Source organism: Rhinoraja longicauda, chromosome 3, assembly GCF_053455715.1.
Source record: "Rhinoraja longicauda isolate Sanriku21f chromosome 3, sRhiLon1.1, whole genome shotgun sequence".
Taxonomy (NCBI): Eukaryota; Metazoa; Chordata; class Chondrichthyes; order Rajiformes; family Arhynchobatidae; genus Rhinoraja; species Rhinoraja longicauda.
This window is the reverse complement of record NC_135955.1, coordinates 55,546,809-55,563,366: the sequence shown is the minus strand read 5'-3', so window position 1 is coordinate 55,563,366 and position 16,558 is coordinate 55,546,809. Positions and strand designations below refer to the sequence as shown.

General features: G+C 39.6%; 1 protein-coding gene across 6 annotated transcripts in view; it reads right to left on the bottom strand.

Moving 5' to 3' along the window:
• The window catches only part of agtpbp1 (ATP/GTP binding carboxypeptidase 1), a 175,177-nt gene that overhangs the window by 103,013 nt on the left and 55,606 nt on the right, over window positions 1-16,558 (bottom strand). For 4 of the 6 annotated variants that reach the window (XM_078396172.1, XM_078396169.1, XM_078396173.1 and 1 more), the window contains exons 4-6: window positions 14,923-14,955; window positions 6,011-6,078; window positions 528-591 (exon numbers count right to left, since the gene is read on the bottom strand). In XM_078396172.1, coding sequence (XP_078252298.1) covers window positions 528-591; window positions 6,011-6,078; window positions 14,923-14,955 — 165 coding nt within the window. The remainder of the gene's footprint in view (window positions 1-527; window positions 592-6,010; window positions 6,079-14,922; window positions 14,956-16,558) is intronic. The other 2 variants (XM_078396170.1, XM_078396171.1) reach the window with 2 other exon arrangements.

The following is a 16,558-nucleotide window of genomic DNA, read 5'->3' as shown; positions in this document are numbered from 1 at the left end:
GACAGCTGGTGGTCTGAAAATATTAGTGATGTTTCAACAGTTTGGTCTAGCGATTTCAGCTATTTTACATAGGCAGACCAAGTAGCATTGCAGAATTAAAAAGCAATTTTTGCATTAAATCACCAATTTTTGAAGCTGTTAAAAAAACAAGATACATTGTTACAATGTGAAAATCCATAGCTAGATCACGTCTAAACATGAATTCCCTTGCTTTTTACTGATCAAACAAATAAAGTAATTTGCCACATCTAAATTTCCACATGGTGAGCAGCTAACATATTGGACAATGTCTTAAGTAACCAACCAATTGTATTTTCTTCTGATATACACAACCAGGATGGGAAAATAATGCATTCTATGTGAATAACGTAGTGTCCACTATGATATGGAATTATTGTACGGTAATAATTTTCTCACCGAGCTCTCTTTCTCACTTTCAAACCCCAGCTAGAACGAGAACCATGTGATAGTATACAAGGAGAATTCAAAGTTCAGAAATAAAAATATATATTTTTGTACAAACTCACCCACTGAAACTAATTCATTAAGTATGTTGAGAATATTCAATGTAATTTGTTGGTCACGAGTGTTCTGAAAAACAAATTTTTCTTCACCATCAGTCAAAACCATCTGACTGTGTATGAGCAGATTCTGTCTTTTAGTGATCTGAAGTATGCTATAAAAGACCAGTCAAGGCATAATTTTATTCCACTGCAATATTGCCATGGGAGATCACCATTGAAAAAAAATTGAATTAACTTTTTTATAATTTAATTCATAGAGAATTGTTTCAATTTTAAATATTTGATGAGAACAACAACTTAAACCTTCAATATAGTATAAATATCCCAAGGCGTACACAGGAACATTATCAAATGCAATTGGATATTAATCCCCACAAGATCTTAAAGAGAACAGATATCTAAAGCGATAGGTTTTCAGAAGCAGTTAAAATAAGGGGCGAGAGTAATGAGACAGAGACCCATGATGTATAATGTATGATGTGCATTTGACGGCTCTGGGCCTGTATTAGCTGGAGTTGAGAAGGATGAAGGGAGATCTCGTTGAAACTTGCTGAATAATGAAAGGCCTGGATAGAGTGGATGTGGAGAAGATGTGTTCACCAGTGGGACCAAAGGACACTGAATACATCCTCAGAATAAGAGGGCATACCTTTAGAATGGAGATGAGGAGGAATTTCTTTAGCCAGAGGGTAGTGAATCTGTGAAATTCATTACCACAGACTGCTGTGGAGACCAAGTCTTTGGGTATTTTTAAAGCGGAGCTTGACAGATACTTTATTAGTAAGGATGTCAAAGAATATGGGGAGAAGGCAGGAGAAAGGGGTTGGGAGGAGATGATAAATTAGCCATGATTGAATGGCAGATTAGACTCGATGGGCCGAATGACCTAATTCTGCTCCAATGATTTATGAACTGAGGGGAGAAATTCCAAAGCTTAGGGCTTTACCAGCAGAAGATACGTCCATTGGTGATGAAGTAATTAAATCTGGAGATGGCTAGATGCCTGAATTGAAGGACTGCTAAAGAAGACATCTTGATGGATTATTGGGATGGAAGGTTGAGTAAGATTTAGAATAAGAACAAGTGCAAAGAAATAATCTTATAGCAATTATGTTGACACACCAGACTAAATCACCCTTGACACCAACTTGCATCTTTGAGAGGTAGTAGTCACATTTAAAAATTGTATTAGCATCATTTGGCTTCCCATAATTTCCTTAACATTACAGCAGGATTTCTGATGCAAAATATACTAACATCCCACTTTGTGCTGCCCCACGGAAAAGGAACATGTTATAGTACTGGAATCCAAAGAATGACAAGTAGATACCTCCTGTGCTTAAAAGGGAACATTTTGGCTGTGCCAGTAACATGAGAAGGATACGGACCTTTCATTGGTGCTCCCACAGCAATGGTCACATCACTGCAGAGTTTGGTGTGGGCAAACCATTGTGGCAGTGTGCAATTGCTGCTTGTGTGAGGACTGTTATTAGATGGGTGGGGCGAGAGTTGGGACTGCTCCAAGCTGATTTGTGGGGCTCAGGGCTGCAGCTTGGGTGGTACATCTGGTGGGACTCTGATGGGGACCGACAGCAGCAACTTGTGGCGCCTCCACGCCCACGTTGGTTTTGCATACAGCCTGTCACCGCTGACGACTCGCCAGCGGCCTCACGAGACGGTCCAGCCACAAGAGCTCAATAACAACTCCAAGGTCAGACACACTAATTGGCCTTAACTGCACACGGGTTATGATTGGTGCGAATGTAGGTAAAAGGGGCTTCTGGAATAAATGTGACGTCTATTTTTTGTTATTTTTAGTGTGTTTCAAATGTATGTGTTAATGTTCTCTGGTTTGTTTTATGTGGGGGTTGGGCAGAGGGGTCAGGGGAAACTTTTTTCAACCTCTTACCTTGCCGGAGATGCGACTGTTTTCCGGATCGTATCTCCGATCGCTCTGTGGCCTAACATCGTGGAGATGATGGCCTTGCCCGGGACTGACTTTGAGCTCCACCGCAGGGCGTGGACTTACCATCGGAGCCTATTCCTTGCCTGGGCCTGCGGACTTTAACATTGAGGAGCTTGCAGTCTCGGGTTGAGACCAACGTTGGGAAGCTCCAAAGCCCTACGAGGTTCGACTAGCCCTGACCCAGGGTAGATCGCCCCGCACAGGGGAGCTGAGATCCCTCCCCCCCCCGATGCAGGAGCTTGATCGCCCCAAAGAGGAAAGCCCGACCCCCACAACGGGAGTCAAGATCGTCTTGTCAACGGAAGGTTAGAGGCCCCCAACTGCTGGAGGACAAAGAAGGGAAGAGATTGAAGTTTTTTCACCTTCCATCACGGTGAGGAATGCGGAGGAGTCACTGTGGTGGATGTTCATGTTAAAATGTATTTTGTGTGTTCTGTTGTTTTATATTGGTATGACTGTATGGCAAATGAAATTCCTCGTATGGTGCAAAACATACTTGGCTAATAAAGTATGATTATGATGATGATGAAGGTGTATGGCTCAGCTAAGTACCGTTTGTTCTTTGCTTTCTGTCGTGGGATTCTGTAGATTCTACAACTAGTGACAGGCTGTATGCAAAACCAACGTGGGCGTGAAGGCGCCACAAACTCTTTCATGCGGGAACAGATTGTCTGGATCCTGCAATCTCTTTCATCATCTCCTATTGGATGCATTCAAAGTTGTTGGCTCCCTTTCCTTTTGTTTGGTTTAGTTTTGAGATACAGCGTCGAAATATGCCCACCAGGTCCACGGCAACCATTAATCTCTCACCCACACCAGTTCTATGTTATCACACATTCACACACACTCCCTACACGTTAAGGGCAATTTACAGAGGCCATTTAAACTACAAACTAGCACATCTTTTGGGATGGGGGATGAAACTGGAGCATCCGGGGGAAAACTACAGTGAGAACGTGCAAACTCCTCATGGACAGTCCCCGAGGTCAGGATCGAACCTGGATAACTGGTGCTGAGAGGCAGCAGCTCTACCAGGTGTGCTGCCCTGGTTGCACCGCTCACACCAGCCCGTAGATTTCTCTATGGTAAGATCGACTTCTCAAGGTAAGTCTGGTAGCAGCAACCCACCAGAGAGAAATCTCCAGTGATATCATAAATTGCAATGTTGCTTCATTTAAGATATTCTGATTTTAAGATCAATTATTATATTGAAAGAAAAACAATGCATGATACCAGAGAAAAGTCTCAATCAAAAACCTGTGGATTAAAACCCCACTTCAGAATTTGAGTGCATAACTGCTTTGCCAAATTGGCACTAAAACCGATCTGTTTAATTAAAAAAGATTAGAGATTTAATGAAACAGTAAACAGACATTCCGTTTTAGTCGAGTTCTTTTGGATGGTTTTTATTCCATTGCAAGAACAGTAGCTGGTTCATCTTGTGGCCAAATAAACACGCTTTCTGCAACCACCACCAGTAACTCTTGAGAGATCTCAGTAACTCATGAGATCAGGACAAATTCTCTCATCCCATTATAGTTATATTGGGAACGGGTTGTAGAAAACCAGACCACTGAAACATGGAAACAATTTCATTAACAATTCGAGGAATGAAGGGCACAAGATAAAATAATTTTAGTTCATTAGTTTAGTTTAGAGATAACCTAAAAGAGAATTGTTAAAAGAACAAGAGGCCACAGGCATTGAGGTTTGAATATAAATATGAGTGTAAATATTTCAAGGTATTTTATTTTAGGAAGGACAAGAACAAAAATGGAAAAAAGAGTGGGTGACAACCTTGATAAGAAAAGGATCGCAAAAGAACAATAAGGAGAAACAATCTTGGCTTAGAATCAATTTAGCAGAGATAAGAAATGTCAAGGATGGCAGCTTAGAACTTTCTTACAACATTAAGAAAAAGATTATAGAGTGAAAGGTAGTACAATCAATTTTAGATCTTGTAGCTACAGGCCAAATCAATTTGGAAAAGCAGCCAAAGGATGATTTTGTAGAATGCATCAAGGTAGATTCCTTTGAGCAATACGTCATGGAACACTCAATTTTAAACCTAGTCTTGAGTAATGAATGAGGTTGGGTTAATCAGAAATCACACAGTAAAGATCTTCTTGGGTAAGATGAAACAGATAATGACAGAATTTAATATTGAGTGGCACAGTTTAATTAAAAACAAAAAACCCCCAAAACAATGGTATGAAGAAGGAATAGGCTAAAGTATACTGGGAAATTAGTTTAAAGATTTACAGGGAAATTAAAGTAACAATTTAAATAAATATTTCATAATTTTCAAAAGATGTATATTTCTCCGACGAATAAAAACTTGACAATAAAATAATCTCTTCATGGCTCATGAGAAAAACATATGGGAAAAACAGACCAATTTAATATACTTTATTGGGCAACTAATTACCAGGTAAAAAATGGTGAACCATTTATGTACTTTCAAAAGCCATGTGAAAACATTGACACTAAATAGGGTTGTCAAGATCAGGGTAAAATATTATGAGTAGAAAATTGATAAAAGATGGAAACTAGAGGAATACAGACCTTTTCACATTCACAGGCAGTTATTAGTGGGGTACTGGAAGGATCAATTAAGATGAAAGAATTGAGTTTAGTGCATTGATTGCGAACAAAGGTGTGGTGAATTACGAACAGGCTTCCATGAGTTTCAAAGGGATTTATACAGGATGTCTGAGTGACACAAATATGCAACAGGACATAATGTGAGCAATTTGAAGTTTACTAGAAAAAATAGCAAAAGGTTATTTTTGAATAATGTTAAATTGTCTGAGAAATTCAGATGTGACAGTGTGCAGATAGTTAACATGTTGGTACAGGGTAATTACTACAAGGGAATTGGAGAACAAAAAAATGTTTTTTGCTCAGATGTGTGTATGAGGGAAGGGGGGGTGGGGGGATTGGCTGGTAGGCAAGATCACACATGGAATATCGTGTGCACAGCATCTCTATATTCAAAGAAGGATAGAAGTTGCTTGGAGTGACTCAAAGTTATTAAACTTAATCTTGAAATATGGATATTGTCCCATGACAAAGAAAATTGAGTAGGACTGGACTACGTTCTCTGCAGTCTAGAAGAATGAGAGGTGTCTTCAATGAAACATCTGATTTTGAGAGAAACTGACAGTAGTTGCTGCAATACTATTTCCCCTATCTGAAGACCTCAGAACTTGGGGTCAGCCATTTAAATTGAAATTCAAAGGCATTCATTTACTAATTTAGTCATTTTCTTCCCCAGAGGGTTATGGATGCAATGAGGGTTCTAATTTTTACATTCATCTCTGTAGAAACAGAACAACAAATAATTCATTTGATTATGTGAAACTCTTTACAACAATAGAATCCAACGTGTAAAAGATTAATGAATGATCTCTTGCTATCCACTTTGCTGCTGTAACAATGTAAATTTCCCCGGTGTGGGACGAATAAAGGAATATATTATTTACCAAAGTATTTGAAGGAATAGGAAAAACATCTTTACCTCAAGTGTTGATAATATTATTTCCATCCCTGTTGACCCCTTGGCTGTTATGTCTTTCTTCGTTCTTTCTGCAAATTCAAATCAATCATTAAACCGGCTGTAGATATATGATATGATATGATATGATATTCTAAAATAAATAACATTGGAGACAGGAAGAGCATTTTAGTTTTCTTAGCTATGATAAAAAACAACTAAGTGCATTTACAAATAAATTAGTTTCCTCATTAAATATAAACTGACTTGAATAATTTAATCCGGAAATTTACGGCAGAAATTCAATATATTAATATAATAGAACACAAGGAATTAAACATTATCTCCAAATTACCCACTGTAGCTCCACACATAAAGGAAATAAAAATTCTGGCATTGTATTTTATTTTTGATTTAACCTTGAAAATGAAGTTAATTATAGTTCTTTGGAAAATAAAACCCATCATTTGTATTTCTTACCTTTAAGCAAAGAATACAACATGCATAATCAAGAATAAGGATAGCTAAGGAAAACAACCTAAATAGATGAAAAATATTGTAGAATACAAATTCAATTCTTGCAGTATAGCTGCTGCCTCACAGCGCCAGAGGCCAGGATTCGATCCTGACTATGCACGCTGTCTATACAGTTTGTACGTTCACCTTATGACCACGTGTGTTTTCTACAGGTGTTCGTTTCATCCCACATCCCAAAGACATGCAGATTTGTAGGTTAATTGGCATCTGTAAATTGCTCTGAGTGTGTAGGATACGAAAGTGGGTTAATACAAAACTAGTGTACGGGTGATCAACGATTGGCGTGGACACGGTGGGCAAAAGGGCCACTATGTCTCTAAACTTAACTAAAAACTAAAACATTACAATTGACAATCAAAATGCTATAGGCCTGACTAGAGTATTAACAGTAACTGTTTCTATATGTCTAGTGGGTATCCCACAGATAACTACTGCAAATCCAAACGTACCACATTTGTTGGCAATATACGGGTGTATTGTAGCAAATTGGACAGGAACTTTAATTTAACTAAGATTTTATGTGTCACTGCACATTTACAGTCACTGATAGTTTCTATCAATTTAATTCTCATGGTATTTTAGCGGCATGTCACATTAATAGCAAACAACCTATAAGAAAATGTGGTGTGTCATTTCCTTAGATTAAAAACTTAGTTTGGTATTTAAGGGATGTTATTTGAACAGTATTTACAGTATTTTCAGTTATCCCCTTGAATTAATTAGATTATGGCTGATGTAACCCAACTCCGATTTCTAGGCTTCACTCTCTAACTCTTAAGTAATGTTGATCAACTCCATTCCACTAAGGTTTAGCCTGCTTTCATAACCTTTGTAATTTTATGACAGTTTGGATAAACCATTGGGAAATTGTCATTTTCATCTTCAAATATTATTGAGATATTGTTGAAAAATAAATGAAAATGGCACAAAACTTAAGAAAAAAATGACGTGGCCATTTTCTCTACAAAATATGTTGAGATTGAATTAATTGACAATTGCAATTTTGTGTTAAGGTTATGAAACCAGGCACCCAGACCACAATCTTAAGTAAATGATGAGCAGAATCAAAAGCCGTCTGTGCATCTTAATTAAACCGTGCATCTTCATTAATCTGATGAATGTATTAGATCCATCATTCATGAGGGTTTCCAATGCAAGTGGAACTGCAGAATTTTGTAGGACAGAAGCCATCCTTCCGCTGCATACTCGCTGCAAGTACTTATTTTTCAAATACAGTAAAAGCTCCCTTGTGCTTTACTGATTGACAGGATCAGTGACTGCCACTTCAGAGGGAACAACTATGTTGATGCAGGGACAGTACCAAGGGAGCGACCAGACTCATACTGAAACATTATAGGAAGGAACTGCAGATGCTGGTTTAAACCAAAGATAGACACAATAGACAATAGACAATAGGTGCAGGAGGAGGCCATTCGGCCCTTCGAGCCAGCGCCATTCAATGTGATCATGGCTGATCATTCTCAATCAGTACCCCGTTCCTGCCTTCTCCCCATACCCCCTGACTCCGCTATCCTTAAGAGCTCTATCTAGCTCTCTCTTGAATGCATTCAGAGAATTGGCCTTCACTGCCTTCTGAGGCAGAGAATTCCACAGATTCACAACTCTCTGACTGAAAAAGTTTTTCCTCATCTCAGTTCTAAATGGCCTACCCCTTATTCTTAAACTGTGGCCCCTTGTTCTGGACTCCCCCAACATTGGGAACATGTTTCCTGCCTCTAACGTGTCCAACCCTTTAATAATCTTATACGTTTCGATAAGATCTCCTCATCCTTCTAAATTCCAGTGTATACAAGCCTAGTCGCTCCAGTCTTTCAAAATATGACAGTCCCACCATTCCGGGAATTAACCTAGTAAACCTACGCTGCACGCCCTCAATAGCAAGAATATCCTTCCTCAAATTTGGAGACCAAAACTGCACACAGTACTCCAGGTGCGGTCTCACTAGGGCCCTGTACAACTGCAGAAGGAGGCCCTGTACAACTGCAGAAGGACACAAATGCTGGAGTAACTCAGCGGGACAGGCAACATCTCTGGATAGAAAGAATGGGTGATGTTTTGGGTCAAGAAGGGTCTCAACCCAAAACGTCACCTATGCTATCCATGCTGCCTGTCCTGCTGAGTTACTCCAGCATTTTATGTCTATCTTACACCGATACAGTTGTCAAGGTTGGGCTGAAACTGTGGCATCTGTCACATTGCATAGTCATTGGGTTAATAGCCATATTTAATCCATCAGGACCAGTTAGGTTTAGCACCAGATGAATAACTGAGCTTTTCTAACTTGCCAGTTTAGCCGTCACCATATGCAGAATAAAACATTTGAAGGACAACATCTCTAACTGAGACCAAGCTCATGATCTACAAATCAGCACCAACCACATCACCCTGTGTTGGATTTGCAGTGAACTTCAGGTAATCATCTCAGAGCACTTCAAAAATATAATTAATGTTGTATCTACAAAATAGTCTAAAATCACCAGCAGGATAAATAAATATATCAATGACACATCCTTTCACAAGCCACCATCATCAGCATTGAGGTTCTGACACACTGTCCTGACACCTTACTTTTGAAACAAGCATTCTATGCTGAACTCCACGACTAAAACATATCCAGGCAGAATCAAAAATGATTCAAGGGCACCTTCAAAGCCTTCTTGAAATGCATAAATCTTTGTTGACCAGGGGTACCTCTGGCCAAAGACTGCTCAAATTAGCAGAAAGCATCCAGAAGGGTACTGAGCACTTAGAGCCTCTCTGACGAGAGTATGTGGCTGCCAAGGCATGCAATAATCCAAACAACCCAGGCAATCTCCATCTACAGTTCCTGTGGCAAAGTCTGTAGCCATGATTTAAGAAATATAAGCCATGAAGTGAATAGGGTTTAAAAAAAAAGTGGATTTTATGAAACGTCCAAGAACAATTTAAAAGTCGAACATCAATTTACTTTTAATTCTCATTGAATGAAAAATGGTATCGGAAAGGTGCACATAATATTGATTTTTCATTTCTGAAAGGAATATTAACCAGCAGTGACCTCTAAATAAGCTTAATGAAGTTAGTTAAAAATTCATTAAACAACCACGAAAGACCAAGTACGGTTGTTGCAATGTCATAACAAATAACTGAAAACCTATTAGTTTGAACTGTAAAACAGTGACTTACTAGATAATTACTGAAATGAAAGTTAATAGTTGAACTGGTTTTGAAGATACAGATAAATCATCCAAAATTTTCAATGTTATTTAAAAGATACAGCACGAACTGAACAGCAGCTAAAGTTGAACTTGAGCCCGAAGGAGGTTCTAATAACATCACTCAGCCTTCAATCCACGCACAAAAGATTAAGCCTTTTCCGAATGCAACGTGCATGGGGAAAGGGCCTGGCATTATTTGCAGAGAAACTGTGACATTCATCTACAGATATATCATGCTGAAGATGTTGCCTATCAGAAAGAGCAATATACAAACTCGCAGGAATAGGCCAGTCTGCAGCTCAACCTTGTTCCACTGTTCACTAAGATCGCGAGTGATTTTAATGTTACCTTAACTCTGCTTCCTTACTTTCCTAGTAAATCTTTCATCACCTTGGACGGGTGTTCCAAAGGCTCTTGACATTCTGAGAGAAAATATTACCTCATCTCTTTCTTATAGGGGTAGCTTTTAATATTTAAACCGAGCCCAGTTCTAGATTCTCTTAAGAGAAAACATCCTCTCCACATCCAACCTCAGAATATGATATTTCCATCAAGTCACCTCTCATTTTTCAAAACCAGTAAATACAAGTCAAGCTTTTCTAAACTTTCTAGCCAGATAACCAGTTTTTAAAAAAACACAACTTATTATAGTTTTTTACAGAAGCATAATACAGATCAAGCTCATTGTGAGGGTTTAAAGTAAAACTAAACCAACATTGACTTTGAAAACAGTTTTAAAAAATATAAATGGAAGTTTACATGCTATTGTGAGAAAATGGTAATCTGTGCACGCATAATTAGATTTTCAGGGCCACAGAGGTTGTTCAGCAGGAATCGTAGCATCTCATTCAACTAGGCATATCTTTTTGAGCTTTTTTACTTAAACAAAAATCAGCAAGATATAATGTGTAATAAGTTGAAATCTCTGTCAATCGCAGATTCTGTGCTGCAAAGGTTGCAAGATTTCTCCCTGCAGAGCAGCACAATGCTAGTGACAACTGCTTCTACATTTCAGCTTTTACTGTATATGGAAATGCCAGGAGTTGCTGTTTTACAAATAAATGCCAGTGAAAACCAGTTATGCCATTATTATATCTCCAATTCGTCCACCTCTTCCATCATTACTGTTTTATTCACCTCTTAAATCTCATTTAGAATGTTTACTTTTTGGCCCCGGTTGCCGTCATTCACAACCTTTTTCTTCAACCAAATAACATTCTAGCTGATAGTGGGGAACAACCCTGCACCAGCAAGATATGTCCTATTATTCAGAGATTTTCCACCACATTAAAGTTTATTAAAATAGTCTCAACTTTAAATGAAAGCAGAAACAGGAACACAAAAAATAGAGTTAGGAAATTAAATCTAGCATCATTGACTTTCTGACACAAAACTTAGCATCTGACAGTTGGCCAGGTCTGCCAAACTGATGCCATCATTTGCCTATACAAATATTTCTGAACTGTGTCCTAATAGGAGTAGCTCCAATTTGAAGATTGTGGCTCCTATTCCAAAACTCCCCATTGAATGTTGAAGCCCCCACAATCTCAATTAACCCTCTACGGTTGTAATGCTTCCATTTCCATCATAGCCACATTTTGTGTGCCTATTTATCTCATACAAAGTTTCTGAGTGTACTTTCTCAGTAATATCACCACTTTCTGCTGCTGCATTGCCCTTTCTTCCAGTGAAAATTTCAACCATCTATTTTAAAACTTGTTCTCCCAATACCTTCCTGGCCACCCTGACATTCCGTCCAAACCTTAATGCCTGTACCCAAACTTGCACCACTCCCAGTCATCCATCATAATGTGGTCCCTCAACCACAGAAAATAAAATAAATAAATAAATAAACGATTTTTATTTGTCATTTGTAGGTTGGCACAGGGTCAACGGTACAATGAAATGTATTTGACAAGACAATGGATCACCTCAGCAGTAATATTCCAAGGATAATAAGATTTTTTTTAAAGACATTAGTAAGGTAAAAAGACAATATTAAAAATAGGTACAAAGACAATATTAAAAATAATCAACATGTATGATTTGAAATGTGTTTATGAGTTCAGAAGCCTGATGGTAGAAACTGTTCTTAAGTCTGGTGGTACGCGCAGCCATACTCCTGTATCGTCCGCCTGATGGTAACAAGGAGAACAGCCTACGTGCTGGGTGGCTGTGGTCCTTGATGATGCTGGGTGCCTTCCGTAGGCACCGCCGGTAGAAAATGTCCTGAATGGCCGGGAGATAATTGCCAGTGATGTGCCGTGCCGTCTTCACCACTCTCTGTAGTGATTTGTGGCTGTAGGCCGAACAGTTCCCGTACTAGACTGTAATGCAGCCCGTTAGCAGGCTCTCGATGGTGCATCTGTAGACGTTTGTGAGGATGCTGGCGTTCATGCCAGACTTCCTCAGTCTTCTCAGGAAAAAGAGCAGCTGGGGGCCTTCTTTGTTATTGTGTCCGTGTGCAGTGTCCAGGAAAGGTCCTCAGTGATGTGCACACCGAGGAACTTAAAGCTGCTGACCCTTTCAACCTCAGCATCACCGATGTGGATGGGGAGGTGTCCACTCCCCCGCTGTCTCCTGTAGTCCACGATCATCTCTTTAGTTTTGCGGACATTGAGAGAGGTTATTTTCCTGGCACCAGCTATTTAGTGCCTTTACCTCCTCTCTGTAGGCCGTCTCATTGTTGTCTGTGATGAGGCCCAAGATGGTCGTGTTGTCAGCAAACTTTAGGATACTGTATGAGCTGTGCTTAGCAGTACAGTCATGCGTGAACAGGGAGTACAGGAGAGGACTGAGCACACAGCCCTGTGGTATGCCTGTATTGAGGATCAGTGAGGAAGCGGTGTGACTGCCAATTCTCACCACCTTGGGCCTGCCCATCAGGAAATCGAATATCCATCCGCAGATGGAGGTCTGCAGTCCAAGATCAAGGAGTTTGGGGAACGTTTGGAGGGAATAGTGTTGAATGCCAAGCTGTAGTCAATAAAGAGCATTCTCACATATGTATTTCCTTTGTCCAGGTGGGTGAGCGCAGTATGTATTGCCATGGCGATGGCATCGTCCGTGGCCCTGTTTGGTCTATATGCAAACTAAAGAGGGTCCAAGGTGTCAGGGAGAGAGGAGCAGATGTGATTTTTGACTAGTCGCTCGAAGCACTTCATGATGACTGATGTCAGTGCGACAGGATGGTAGTCATTTAAACAGGAGGTTACTGGTTTCTTTGGAACAGGAACGATGATGGATGCTTTGAAGGAGGTGGGAACCACAGACTGACTCAGAGAGAGGTTGAAAATGTTGGTGAACACCTCTGCCAGTTGATCAGCACATACTCTGAGGGCCCACCCTGGAATACCATCCGGCCCTGGAGCTTTGCGGTCGTTGACCTTTTTGAAGGACCGCCTTATGTCTGCTGTTTGTAAGGACAGTGTGGTAGTCCCCCTGCACACCTGTGGACTCATGGTGGGCACTGTGTTGTCTGCATCGAACCGGGCGTAAAAGGTGTTAAGCTCGTCCGAGAGCGATGCGGTAGGCTGAACAGTGCTCCTGTTTTTCCCTTTGTAGTCTGTGACGCAGCGTAATCCACTCCACATGCGTCTGGAGTCCGAGCTGTAGTAGTTAGATTCCACTTTGTTTCTGTAGTCTCTCTTGGCTTTCCTGGTGGACTTCCGGAGGTCATATCTGGCTACCTTGTAGGCGTTGAGGTCGCCTGAGTTGAAGTCAGTAGTCCGTGCTTTAAGTTTAGCACGGATTTCCTGTCCGACCCAGGGTTTCTGATTTGGGTAAGTGCAGATGGTGGCTTTTGGAACCACATCATCGATGCATTTACTTATGTAGCCTAAGAGTCTGTGTATTCATTGATATTGCCTTCAGTCAGAGAGTGGTGAAGGTGTGGAATTCTCTGCCTCAGAAGGCAGTGGAGGCCAGTTCGTTGGATGCTTTCAAGAGAGAGCTGGATAGAGCTCTTAAGGATAGCGGAGTGAGGGGGTATGGGGAGAAGACAGGAACGGGGTACTGATTGAGAGTGATCAGCCATGATCGCATTGAATGGCGGTGCTGGCTCGAAGGGCTGAATGGCCTACTCCTGCACCTATTGTCTATTGTCTATTGTCGCGTCTTCAAACATCTGCCAGTCAGTTGTGTCAAATGTTATTATTTTTTTTTTAAAATTATTATTACATGTGATGACAGCAAAAGATAAACAGACAATAGCATTCATGTGATAACTTCACAGTTGCTGAAGTTAAACTCTAATTATTCCCAGGATACGTAATTAATCATTACCAATCTTAGCAATTGCATGTAAAAATATAAAGAGTGTTATTAAGATGCAGTGATATTACATTTAGAAAGACTAGTATTTCAAAACACATTGGTTGGAAACTCAAATCAAGTGGATTCATTGCATTAACAATTTATACATCATACAAAGCTAAGTGGAACCATTAAATTCTACTGACTGTTCACTAACAGGAGAGCTATGCAATGTTACAAAATAACTGGGAGTTGCCAGAGTGCAATATACAGGCAACCACTGTGTTACAGCCATTAGGATAATAGAAATTTGTCCCTGTGGAATTAACAAATCACTACCAAAACTGAGATACTGAACAAAATTCACCCTTACCGAATGTGTGGAAAAATTACACAAGCACAACATTTTATGACCTCACTTTTCTTGATAAATGCACTGATGATACAACTCTGACCACCCTCCCCGATTGCCTCTGCCCCCACCACCCCCCTGTAAAGCAGGGATCACCTGTACTCAAAGAAGTCACAAGCAAACATTTTATGGAAACAATGTTTATCTTTAGTGCATTACCTTTTGGTTAAAAAATAGTTTTAATGAAAAGTTCAAAACTTGAAATGCATCTATTCCTTTTGTAAATGCTGATCCCTTAGAGTTTACAATATTTTCTGCTTTTGTTTCAGATTTTTGGCATATCTGGTTCATTTTTTAAAAATCTGAGCATTCAATATATTCTGTGAGTGAGAACTTTGGCAAAATAAAACTGAATATAACAATTTTTTTGCCTTTGAACTGGCATTCAACAGTTCAATTTCCATTTTGTATGTTTTCTTGTAGGTCTGAGCGGAAAAGTGAAATTATTAAACCAGCTAGTACTAAAATCTTGATGCTATGAAATCACTAAAATTAATTCCAAAACAGAATCCTACCTGACACTTGTAGGACTGAGAAAGGGAATTCTGCTGGACAAAACATAAGCATATTAAAAACTGTCATTGCTTTGTGTGAATGCAACACTCCCCCTAAATATATTGACTTAAAGTTATTTGAATTATCAATTTCAATGCAGATAGAATTGATATAGGGGGAATATACTGATCAAACCTTTGAACATGCTTCATAGTTTGAAACTTGTTCAACATTTTTTCCCTCAGAAAACATTAAGAATGTGAGAAAAAAAATAGGCCACTGATTTAAACTGGAACTGTACTGATATCACTATATTCCAAAGATATTTGCATTTTAAGCGCTTATTTTCAAATGGATAAAAAGGAAGCCACAGCAAATAAGTATGTAAAATGGTTGAAGTAACAGTGCACCAAACATTAAATGAAAATAACTATGCACTGTATACAGATTGTTTTTCATATTTCTTACAAGGCCACTGCCTTCTCCAAAAATGCCAATACAAAACGAATAAGGTCAGCAGATTAAATTTTGCAACGGCCAAGGGAGAAAGTACTTTACTCCATTTGACCTTAGCCTTGGATTCTGGATTTTACGAGGCATCTTATGCCAGCCCCACCAATTTGTCAGCCTCATAGACTAACCGAGGCATTGACTTGGCTAATGCAGGTTGAGGCTGCAAAGAGAATTGGAGTAGGGTTCTAGGGTGAGAACTTGTAAATACAAAATGTACAAATTTAAATCAACTGAAATAATGGACATTTTATTTTTAAACAAGCTGAATTTACTTTTAGAAACAAGGAATTGCAGATGCTGGTTTACAAAAATAGACAAAAAGTGCAGGAATAACTCAGGTCAGGCAGCATGTCTGGAGAAGATGGATTGGTGACATTTTGGCTCAGGACCCATCAGGACTAATCAATTTGAAGGGTCCTGACTCGATTGTCATCTATTCATTTTCTCCAGTGATGCTGCCTGACCCGCTGAATTACTCCAGCAATTTATGTCTGAATTTACTTTTATTCATTGTCAGGATCTGGAGGATGTCACTGACGAAGCCTGCATTATTGCCCATCCTTAATTCTTAGGGTGAATGCACACAGCCTTTTTCCTTGGGTTGGGGAAATCAAGAACTAGAAGGCATTCATTCATTGAAGGTGAGCTGGGAAAGTTTTACTTGGAACTTGAGGGGCAGCTTTTCACAAAAAAAATGGTGGATATGTAAAACAAGCAGCGGGGAAGTGGTTAAGGCAGGTATGGTAACAACTCTTTTTTTTCATTTAGATGGATAAATGACTAGGAAATGTTTAGAGGGGCATGGGTCAAACAAGTGCAAATGAGACTAATGCAAATGGCCAAACCTTCTCCCCCAGAATTACGTACACACTAGCAGCAATTAACCTAGTAACCCTCATGTCTTTGAAAAGTTGGAGGAAACTGGAACACCCAGAGGAAAACCACAGTCACAGAAGTCACATACTCCACACAGAGAGCACCCGAGGTCAGGATTGAACCTGGGTCTCTGGTGCTACAAGACAGCGGCTCTAGTAACTGCACCATTGGACACCCATCTGATAACTTTTCTTTCCTTCTTCCAATCAGGTGTTAGGATGAGAGTAATAATTTTGATTTTGTTTCAGCAACTCTCTCTTCATTCTA